At 41.7% G+C, this 11945-nt stretch overlaps 1 protein-coding gene across 1 annotated transcript in view; it reads right to left on the minus strand.

Annotated features, from left to right (window-relative positions):
* Positions 1-10691, minus strand: part of STK24 (serine/threonine kinase 24) — a 53197-nt gene extending 42506 nt beyond the window's left edge. Inside the window, exon 1 of the mRNA XM_054271753.1 lies at positions 10344-10691. Coding sequence (XP_054127728.1) covers positions 10344-10385 — 42 coding nt within the window. The 5' untranslated portion in view covers positions 10386-10691. The remainder of the gene's footprint in view (positions 1-10343) is intronic.
* Between the last annotated feature and the right edge of the window lie 1254 nt (positions 10692-11945).

Raw genomic sequence — 11945 nt, forward strand, 5'->3', positions numbered from 1 at the left:
AGCCTTCTAGTTGCATTCACTAGCCACAGGAATCTGAGCATTACATCACTACAAAGGCATCTGGATAAACCACAAACCAATCCCAGTTGCAGCTGCCTAAAACCTTCCACGTTTCACCTCCTGAGACTAAAAAGCCAGCACTGCTCAGTTGCAGTGCACTGCAGTTGTTCATACAGAGAAAATGCAAGAGCTACCTGCCAGCAGCTTTTCTAAGTTCTGCTGGTTTATGGATACACCTCCTATTTTCCCTTTTCCCCTTAACAGTCTGACTATCATATATTAAAGCTCCTTGTTTCACAGCACCACAGTCTTCAGAGATTTTCAGGAACCTCGCAGTTTCTTTTTTACAGTGTCAAGCTCTTGGGATTCTGGTGTTAGGCTGCCAGTTTTATAAGACAACTGTAAAAGAGAATTAACAATTACAGAAAAGTGAGGAAAATAACTTGCTGGAAGACTCAAGAAGAAGGGAACAACTGTTCGCTTGAATTTCTATAATCAAAATTTTGCAGCCATTTTGAAAGGTTAATTGCTCAATAATAACACAACTTAATGGGATCAAAATCATTATCAATAATAATGTTATTTCAGAAGCTTCCTGTGAAAAGACTAATTGTTAAACAAACAAAAAACCCACCCTTCCCAGTTCATAATTTTTGTAAATGCACTCCTTTGTTCTAAAATGTAACAGTTATCATTCCTGAATTTTCTTCTGAGCAACAGGAGGCAGCAGTTGTTTCAAAAAACCCAAACAACACACTCTTGCTCTGTAAGAAAGGTCTCAGTTTTCTTCTCAAAACACCAGGTGTTTGAAGCGAGAGCCTTGAACCACTGGCAACCTGTCTTTTTGCAAGAACTAAGAGTTGGTTTCTTTAATGACCTGCTGTCTTTCAAAAATATAGAGATCAGGCCTCCAGATCCATAATGAACTGCTTGAATCTGAAAGTACATGAGTGGCCAATTCCCACTCTTTTTTCAGAGATCACATCTGAAAACGATTCTTGCCAAATTTGATTTTCCTTGGTTTTGTAAATACTTTCAACAGAGATAAAATAAACAAATAGCTTTATAAATATTCTCTCTACACAACTACACAGAGAAAATTACTTCCACAGACACTGCCACTACAGTCTTGCTGACTCTATCCTTTGCAAACTTTTACTAAGCACAGAGTTTATTCCTACTAATATTAAAATAATGGGAACTGATAAAAGATCCTTCATGTAATGGAGCACATCAAATATTGCTAGAAACCACAGACTGGAACATCAATATCTGCTCCAAATGAGTAAAGCTAATCACCTTGATAAAGAACTAGATCTCTACCACTACAAGATTTTTTTCAAAGCTTGTCACAGAATACATACAGTGACAAATCAAAAACAAGTTATGGAGCATTCAGACTGAATGATTCCAGAACTTTCAATTTCCATAGACACCTGAATTACTTTGCTTTTCATTTCAAATAGTTTTTCACACTTCTGAACACAAACTGCAACCATCTTGTCTCACAGTCCAGCTTGTTCAGCCATGCAGAACAAAGTCCTTTTCACCATAAGCAAAGCCACCATTCATCCAATAATTTGAGTAATCTCTCTGTACTTGTTCCACATTGGATTCATTACTTTTGACCTTAATCAGCCAGAAAAACATACTCCATTTAAAATTAACTCTTCTTAGGACCTAACAACACTGTTGCCTACTTCTACAGAATAAAAATAGTTCAATACATTCTCAGATCCTATTTGTTCAATTTGGTCTCATGGCTCAAACTCAGCTGCAGCCAAAAAAACCAAATTGCCTACTCCTAATGTATTTCCAACTAATGAGCTCCCAGACTTTTGCAAAGGCTCTTTGTAATACTCATACTCATGACAAGCTGCACTTTATGCTGTTTTGTTCAGTAATTCCAATCCCCAGGGGTGCACAGTTCTTCAGCACTGCCTCTCACATGTAACAGGTGCCTTTAAATTTTGTCTTTTTGAGGCATTGCCTTTTTCTATGCAAAGGTCACTTTTCAGTCAACAATTGTCAAGAACAGTCCTGGAGAAACCAGCAGTGTCACCCACTCTGACACCACCTCTGCAGTATCCTCTTCACAGTAGGGTTACACACATCTTGCAACACATTTATTTTTATGAACCTCCAATTCTCATCCCCACTGACTGTCCCTTAAAGCTCAACAGAAAACACTACTGTAATTCAAACTAGTTAGATCCAACTTTACCCATATCATTCTGAGAGAAGATACAGCTTTGAGTCTTTCTCCACATCTCACTCAAGTTCTTATTTCTAACTTCTTTTTATGAAGAGTTGTTCCAGTTATTATAGAAAAGCATTAAAAATATTTCTCTTTAACTTACAAGAATTACAAAGCTTCTCCATAATCCAAGTTCTTCAGCCTAACTGTGCAACTGATGGTACTTGCAGATTTGTTATGTATTTTTGAAGCTTGTTTGAAACAGACAATCAATCATCTTTTAACATCTCAATTTGCATACTTTTCATTTCACCAAATCAATTTCCAATTTTTCAGTCCAATTCTCATTCCCTATCAAGACTGAGCCCAAAATATGATAATCTGAAGAGGTTCAGAGATATCTGGGGATTGTTTGGCTTAGAAAAGAGAAGCCTGGGCAGCTGGAAATCTTACTCTGTGTGAATACCTGATGGAAAGGAGTAAAGAACACAGGGCCAGACTCTTCTCTGTGGTGTCCAGCAGAAGGACAAGATGCAATGGCCAGAAACTGAGTTACAGGAAACTTCATCTAAACTTCCAAAAATAAAAGAGGAAAAGAAAGAAAAGGAAAAAAATGAAAACAAAACAACAAACCACCAAAACAAAACAACCACAAAGCTAAAAACCCAGGGTTTCTTAATATAATCCTGTATTAGATTAGGCAGGTGTGGATCCTTTGAGGCATTTAAAACTAGGCTGGATGTTGTCCTGAGCAATCTGGTGACTCTGCTTTGAGCAGGAGGTGGATAGATGTGCTCCACAGGTGCCTTACAATCTCAGCTATTCCGTGATACACTTCCTATCACGTGAAAAATTCGTTTTGCTGCTAAATTTACTGCACAGACATCTAATTTGTTCCAAATTGAGATACCATTGCTGCACATAATTTCTTTACTTTTTATCTTTGGTCAGACCAGAGAACAGAAATCTGCCAGAGAAGTTCACACAGGAAATTCTCCCACATACCCTGAGAACTTTGAGCCTAAAGCCAGTCAAAGTGACCAGCAGGCACAGTGAGGTCATTCTCCTTCACACAGCTCCCCATTTCAAGAAGGCACTGCAAAGGTTTCCCTAGATCACCACTTGCAATCTTTCAAAAACCATTTAATGTCTCTTCACCTCAACACAGACCAGTATTAAGGAGCTCCCCTCTTTACTTTGATCCCCACAAAGCGAGCAGCACAGGGGGCAGCAGTAGAGATACACAAATTGGGGTAAATTGCACAAATTCACATCAGCCCTCCAACAAACTCAGGCTTCCAAAGCAGGGGGCAGGGAATAAAAAAACCTACGAGAAACCACCAAGACCCCAAAACACCCATATAAGATGATTTTGCACCAGAGAAAAAAATAACTCCAGGAAGGAGAAGCCTCAAAGTTTGCTACCCAGCATTTCAGCTATCTCAGAAGCTCACAAGTTCTTGTTTTCAGCAATATATATCCCGTACATGAATAACTGAAACAACACACAAAATTATTTCCTGCAGTTGGTGTGAAATTGAAATACAAAAGAAGCAGTAAACAGATGATAATTGTTTGGTTCAATTGTATCAATCCCTACCTGCACTTTCAAAGAGCAGCCAACTAATGCAAAAAGACAAAATATAATCAAGTATTTGGATTGATAGTCTGGGACTTTTAGATAAACAATGAAAAAAAAAATTACATTTTAGAAGCCTTAAAACTGGAACCAAATTTGAGCCATCTCTCAGTCTTATTTATCAATAATAAAGTAAAATGAGACAAACTACCATAATCATCCTAAAATTATCATGAACAGCAACAACTGATTTATTTTATTTTATTTAAGAAGACAAATCAGCAAAACATTGAATGAGAGGTACAAAGACTAGAAAGAAAGCATTTATCTGTAATAACTAGGTGTAGAACTAAGATCCAGCTCTTTCACTGAGAATTTGTCAATTATAAAAAGTAGGGCATAATTGTTTTCTTTTTTTCTTCATACACATTCCATATTTCTACCACTTTCCATCTCCAATACTATAATTATTCAATTCAGACACATGCTACCATAAGGAAATTGCTTTTTTCCAGGAGAAATACAATATGCCAAAAATACAGAGAACTAGCTATAGCAATACTTTTAACTATCGAGAAAAAGGAACAACTGCCACCAGTTCTGCTGTGAATCTTCAATGGGTTGAAAAAGGGGAGAGAGGAAGCAAAAAATAAAGCTGTAAACCTTGCATCTCAAACACTGAAGGTAAAAACATTTAGCATGAATCACTGTGGCCTACTAATACTCATATTTGTCACTATAGTTAACTCTCTTGTTCTGATTTCTACCTAGACTGAAACAGGGTGTAAGCATATTTCCAGCAGCTGCCTAAAGTTAGCCTATCATAAAAATATTCCTCAGCCCTTGTATAACTCTCTTTCCACTTATTTTCAAGGAAGATGCACTTGTCTTACATTCAGAATACAAAATATTCGATTTTTCATCAGTAACACAAATATGTAAAGCATGGTTCCAGATTTCTAATTAACCAATACCATTTTCTGCGTGCAATGTGGCCTGCACAAATCAGTCTGAAATTTTCTGGTATTTTTCATTCAGAAAACTGCTTAATGTACCACCCTAAGAGTTTAATACCAAAATGAATAGTTACCTAACTGTAGCCTGCTTCCAGAAAACATATTTAATTGGAATTTTTTCTGAGTTTTTAGTGCAACATCACGAAAAACTTTCATAACCTGTAGCTGACTTCCTCCCTTCCATCCATTACACTTCTGAACTGTAAATTACTGCAAGAAAAAATCCCTCCATGCCTTGGGCACACAGTGAAAGCCACACTCAAGTATCAGCAGCATGTACAGTACGGCAGTGAAACACAAGATGTATTTCAGACATCAAGAGAAAGATAGCTAAGGAAAAATGTCCCACAAACAGTTTTAGAATAATGTCTCTCACTTACTTACACTTGCTAAAAAGCTAAAACTTCTGTGATGAAAATCACTCTTAATTAGCTAAGCTACTGATAAAAAGAAAAATTAAGAAGTAGCTCTTTAGGAAAACCCCATCATTACAACAAACAGCTGAAAAAGAATGCTAATAGAGGCAATGAGAAAGTTCTGTTGCATTAATACTACTTGACAAAAATAAGGAAAATAGCGAATTTTAGTTCTACAGCAATGTCATAAATTGAGGGGAGACTCTTCTTGCACCCATTGTGTCTGACAGAAAACCCAGATTTCTGTCTCAAGAAGCTGCCAAGCAGAGCAACTGAGAATACAATAAATTCTTCCAATTCAGGCCTCACTTTTTATCAAGTTACACTGCAGAAGGCTCTTAGTTCTATACTAACATACAACCAGCACAGTCTGACATTTGTGCATACCCGCACATAGAAAGTTACCCAGATCAACAAAGAGCTTACAAGTAAAACCAGCTTTGATTATAAAGCTGCATCCACACAAATTATTACTTTTAGGCACACAGAAAACCACTGAATTAAACAGTACTCCAGAAAAGATGTATCATCACAAAAGCAATAACCAGATCAAAATCACTCACAGTCACAGAACGCCAGGTTGGAAGGGATCTCAAGGAAGATCTGGTCCAAACTTTCCCAGCAAAAGCACGGTCTAGGCAAGATAGCCCAACACCCTGTCCAGGCAAGACTTAACATTTTGAGTCCAGCGTTGGGGAATCCACCATTTCCTCAAGATGGCTGATTGTCCTAATTGTGAAGAATTTTCCTTTTGTGTCCAATCAGAATTCTCCCCTGGTGTAATTTGTACCTCTTGTCCTTCATCTTTCCATGTGACTCCTAGTAAAAAGGGAGTCTCCATCTTCTCTTCAGACACCTTTGAAATACTGGAACATTGTGACAAGGTCTCCATCCTGGGCCATCCTTTCTCAAGGCTAAACACATCCAGCTCTCTCAGCCCTCCCATGCAAAAGGCTTCCCAGTCATCCAGTTATCTTTGTGGTCTTTCTCTCAACCCTCTCCAGCTGTCCACACCTTTTTTTTTTTTTTAATAGAAGGGACCAAATTATTGTAGGATGGATGCAGTATTTTTTATTATTATTAATTTATATTCGATGCCATGTTGACTTTGTCCATCAGTGTTCTGTGCATCCTCCATTCCCCTTCCAACCCCGCTCACAAGAAAGGGAGTACGAGAAGAATTTAAGCAAATGTTGAAAATGCAGCCAAGATACATTTTCTACTTCAGAAACACAAAAGATGGCACTATGTAAAAGCTGACATCAGAGCTTTGTGCACCACTTGTAACACAAGGCCTGGTATTTGAATGTGTCTGCTGCCTCAGTGGCCTTTTGTCTCCCTGGGGAACAAAGATGCCAGCTGGCCAGAGGGTACCTTGCTCACACATGGAAGTGCCACAACACAGGACCAGTCTGACAGGCCTGTGAGGACACCTGAAAGACACAGTTGCCATAAGCTGCATCTATTTACCTAGTCTGGAAGGCCACACAATGGAAATAGGTTTTCCTGACACCCAAACTGCTCCATACATCTATTAGATAGCCCTGAAACAGCCTTTGACTGCAGAGTGAAAAGATGCCCACTTCTTTTTCACCAATTAAAACTCTTCTGTCCTGGTACCCAAGGGCTGAGCTTGTCATATGTCACAGAACCATGACATCTGTATTGAGACTATTTTAAAACTGATTATCCAAGATCATAACGGTTCAAGGATCTGTCCAGTATTTAAGTGCTGTAAGTTACTGCAAAGTATTTGTCAAACTGTAACATAAATAGTAACAGTGAGCACAAACTCTGGAAAAAAAAAAGAAAAAACACCAAACTGGGGAAAGCTCATGTCCTACACAGAAGCTGCAAATGGAAAGCAGGAGAAGCTAAGAGGCCTTTCCACAGTGCCTTTGATTTAACAACACAGTATTTTGCAGTCACCAAACACAGAGCTCACACAGGAAGCACTTAAAGCAGTTTATTGTAAAAGGAGAATGAGTTACAATAAGGAAGACAGTGTTACCTATAGTGTGTAACTATGAAAGAACAGCCATGCCGACCAGAACAAAGGATCCTCTAGGCCAGGACACTCATCCTACAGCAGCACAAAGTGCACATCTTGTGAACAGCACAAAAATAGACAAATAAACAGCAGCATTTCCCAAAGCACCCTTCCAGTCTCTGGCAACTGACACTTTCTGAGCCTGAAATGGTGCCTTTATGCTTAAAAACCTTTCATGTTCATTTGTCAAGTTCCCACTTAAATTTAGTTAAACTTCTAGCATTTCTTGAAGTAACACAGCTTGAATGTCAATGCTTATTTACATTTTGCATGAAGAACCTGTAGCTCTTGTACTGAAAATACAATGAAGAACGAATAAAAATAACTTGCTGCATAAACATTGTTATTGCTACAAAAACAACCGAAAAGGGAGGAAGATAAAAAAAGGAGTTTATCACACAGAAGAGGCTTGTCTTCAAGATGATGGAATTTTAAAAGCACCACAGGAATTTATTACCATAAATTTATAAACACAGTACTTGATTTAAAATACAGCTTCCTTAAAGAAGTTCCAGAAGCTTACCACAGCCTTGAAATGCAGGCCAGTCTGAAAATCAAGGTCGTATACACACTTAATGGAGCCAGTCTTGCAGGAATCTCGCACATTTACAGGCAAACACACACTCTGCCCAGGCCACTTCCATGAGGCACGAAGAAGCAAAACAACACATCCTCAGTTTAGTCGTGATGCAGCTTCACCCTGCACACCCAAACTCACATCTGTACAGTGCCCTTAAAACAGCAACAGCAAAAACTTCCAGTCTGAACTTAAAGTGCACGCACAGAAATTTAGGCCAAAACCCAACTCTGTTTTTATTCAGGTTACAACATGCCCACTGTACAGCAGACAGCAAATCTCAGGTTTTGACAACCTTCCAGCACCATCCTACATTTCCTCCACAGTTTTTCATTCCTTTGGCTCACTCTCTACCCACTCATTTTTATGCATCACTCTTCCAACATTGATCAGACATCTTGTTTAGGGAGAAATACATTAATCCTTCATTCCTCTGCTCTACTGACACTACCATGCTCAGGCCAAACAGCATTAATAAAGTGATGTCCCTCCAAGTGATTTTTTGGGGTCAAGAAGTCGCCCTGCTCACACAAGCACAATGGGTGATGCTCTCTTGTGTGAGTACAGCAAAGAAAGCTGCACAACTTGTCACTGACACTGCTTCCACCGTTTGTGGCAGAAGCTGGTAGGTGGGGAGGAGGGATCACACCACAGAAAAAGGATAGTCCCGTGATTTAGGCAATTTAATTATAGCCCAGAGAACTAAGCTCTATTTCTCTCTTCTACACAAAGTCCCAAATCTTTTTCTTATCGAAGCAGATGTCACATACTGTAAGTACTTCACTCTTTGAACATTTATTTGGAGGTAAAATCAAAGAGAATTGTGTACTGAAAACAGGCCGCTATAAAACTGCTATATATTCTGACAGACTGGAAAAGGATACAGACATCTTGAACTGGGCACAAGAAATGAGTGAGCAGCATTCACATTGCTCACACACTTTATGCCTCTACCTATTGGGAGATCTCTGCTGTTTTGGGTTTGTTTTTTTCAGACTATGGAAGTTCACACTTGAGCAACTCTCATAGTAATAGAATAAAATTCATGAGAAAGATGACACCACTTTGAATAAAACTATTTGAAGCAAAGTCCCAAATGACATGGACCAATAAGAACTCTGAAGATCCACGCATTTAGTACAGCTAACAGTACTACAAACCAAATAATAAATCAAGTCAATAAAAAGCACAGGTCCTCAGATCATAAAGTAACATACAACATCAGTACACACATACTGATGGAATAATCTTCATTCTTTCACTTCCAAGCAGCTACAAATCTGATTTTTAAATGCTAAAGTGTTATAGGCTCTGTCTCAAAGTAGGTAGTTGTCGCAGTTCTAGTATGTCCCAAAGGAATAAAATAAAAAGCCCAAACAATATCCATAGTCAATCAAGAAACCCTCATTTCTCTGTCAATCAGCAAACTGCTCATATTTGGAAGGTGAACTTGAACTCCCAACAGCAGGACCTACACAGCAATAAATTAATTAGCTCAGAGAGTGGGTGTACATAGGCTACGGGGCATCCAGTACTATGTATGAGCACATAATTCATGCTTTGCCTAGGCATGTAACATTTTCAATTCAAATTTTGGAATGAAAAGAGATTCACGACTTAGAATCCTCACTCACAATAAAACAAACCACGGTAAATCAATACTTAAAGCAAATGATGCACAAACACTTTCAGTTCAGGAGACAAAACTGAGAGAGACTCTTACATGTCATTTATAAGTTGTTCCTTTGGAGGTAAGGGCAAGAAAGTTTCTAATCAGATGTGGAAAATATTAGAATAACAACACACAGATACCAATGACCTTTACGTTTTCCTGGCAGCAGTTTCCATTTAAACCAAGAAAAACGAGGTGGGGGGAGAGGCTCAGACTGAGCCAGCTCAGCCAGCATTAGTTTTTTCAAATATATAGTTTAGACACAGAACAAACAAATTCCACCGCACAACAACAGCAGCTGACCAACTCTCGGGATCAAACACGGGAGACAAACACGATTCCCGAGCACCCAGCTCACAGCAGCACCACAGACATGGGCACTGCAGCATGCGCTGAAGGTCAACATTTCCAGGCCCTGCTTGTACGGACTGGTTGTACGAATGCTTGCCCTACGCACCTCAAACTAACGGGGCCGAAAATCGCGCACTGAGCCGCGGCTGCCTTCAGGAATTAAAACACCGAGCAGCAGAACTGCCGGCCGGGGGAGGGGGCCACGGGCTCCGCTCCGCACGCCCGCAGCGACAGAGCGGCTGCCGAGGACGGATGGAGGGAGCAGCGGCAGGCGGCGATCCACGGGCGGAGGGACCTCGCCGGGCGCCACGCCAAGCGCTGACAGCACGTTTCGTCTCCATCCCGCTCCTCTGCCCCCAGCCCAGCCCCCGCGGCCGAGCCAGGGCCAAGAGGCGCTTTCTCCCCCCAGCCCCGGGAATTCCCCCGTTTACAGGCAGCCCGGCCCGAGAAGCGTGTCCGTGCCTGCCCTTGGGGCAGCTGCTCACCTGCATCCCCGGCAGCCCCGCCTGCACGGGGGAGTGAGCCATGGCGGCGGCGGCGAGGGAGGCTGGGAGGCAGCCGGGTCTCCTCAGGCGGCTCCAGGGCACAGAGCTGAGCTCATCTCCACGCTCTCTCACACACAGCACCGCCGTCCTCCTCCTCCTCCTCCTCCTGGCCCTTCCCCCGGGCGAGCAGCGCCTGTGCGCCGGCGGTGGGAAAGGGGCCGTCCCAAGCCCGGGCTCTCCAGGCCCCCGTCACGGATGCAAAGGCGGCAGCGGCTTCCTCATCCCCCCTCCTCCTCCTCCTCCTCCTCCGGGCCGTGCCGGCGACACGATGACAAACCTGAGGCGGGAGGAGGAGGCGAAGGAGGAGGGGGCGGAGCGGCAGCGGCGGCCCCGCCTGCCGTGCGCGGTACCTGCCCGCCCGCCGCCATGGGCGCGGCCGCCGCCCCACAGGCCGGGGCCGGGGCCGGGGCCGGGGCCGGGGCCGCTCCCGCTCCCGCTCCCGCTCCCGCTCCCGCTCCCGGGGTCTCTGCCGCCGCCCCTCGCCCGGGGCTCGGCGAACGCGCCGCGACACCGGCGCTCCGCCGAGGGCTGCGGTGCCAGGAAGCGCTCGGCTCCCTGTCAGAAGCTGCAGAAGCCCCAACCCAAAATGCCAGTCGTGCTTATCCTGTAGTTCCTAAGCGGGAGCAGAGTGGGTCAGCACTGAGGTCTCTCCCACGCACAAGTTCTGCGTACATGCAAATCCCTTGAGAACTCGACAATGTTCTGTTCTTTGTTACAACTGGAATTTAGCAGCTCAGTCTCTCCATTTTCCGCCCCGGCACAAAAGGCTAGGGAGTTTCAGGAGTATTGAAGTTTCTGTAACCTGTCAGCCGGTGGGGCTGGGATCCGTAGGACAGCGATGCTCGCTGTCTTTTCAAGTGATTTTTTAAAATAATGCAAGCATCCGCTGCAGCATAAGTTGCTTTTCATTAGATAATTCACTAGAGTTAGTACAAATCTCTTAACTGCAGGAAACATTTGAAAATAGTCTTATTGAAAAGTGGTTGGAGCTTCCATTGAAGTTCTTCCTATAGTTATGATATTCTTTCTTGTCTTGTGTGGGATGAGTTAATGCTACACAATCTGGTTTTCCTGAAACTTGGAGATACATAAATGTTCCTAAAATGTCCATGGCAAAGTATTATTCAAATAAAATTAGCCAACAGCCTTATGCAGGCAAATAAGTGTGCCCACACACATGCATATTGGTGTTTTACCTGAGAAAATAAACTAAATATACCAGCCCTTGAGTACAGTGAAACAGGAAAAGATGATGGCTAGAAACTGAAAATTGAAATCTTGAAATTATTTATTCAATTATTCATGAAGGAGTTTAAAATTTCCTTAATGCTGGGATGGAGTTGAGATTCTGTGGAGTTTGGCTTTAGGAAATATGAACAAGTTTCTACTGTTTACTAGCATGTAATTTTCAAAGAAATGTAAAGTCTTTTCTTTCAAATCAAAAATCAAATAATAGTCATGAGAATCAGTATCAAAACTCTCTATTTAGATTGTTTTCTAAAGCATTTTTGCAATGCTCTTATTAAAAAAAAAAACAAAAAC

Source organism: Melozone crissalis, unplaced genomic scaffold (genome assembly GCF_028551555.1).
Source record: "Melozone crissalis strain CALT ecotype California unplaced genomic scaffold, PUWL_Pcris_2 ptg000013l_1, whole genome shotgun sequence".
NCBI lineage: Eukaryota > Metazoa > Chordata > Aves > Passeriformes > Passerellidae > Melozone > Melozone crissalis.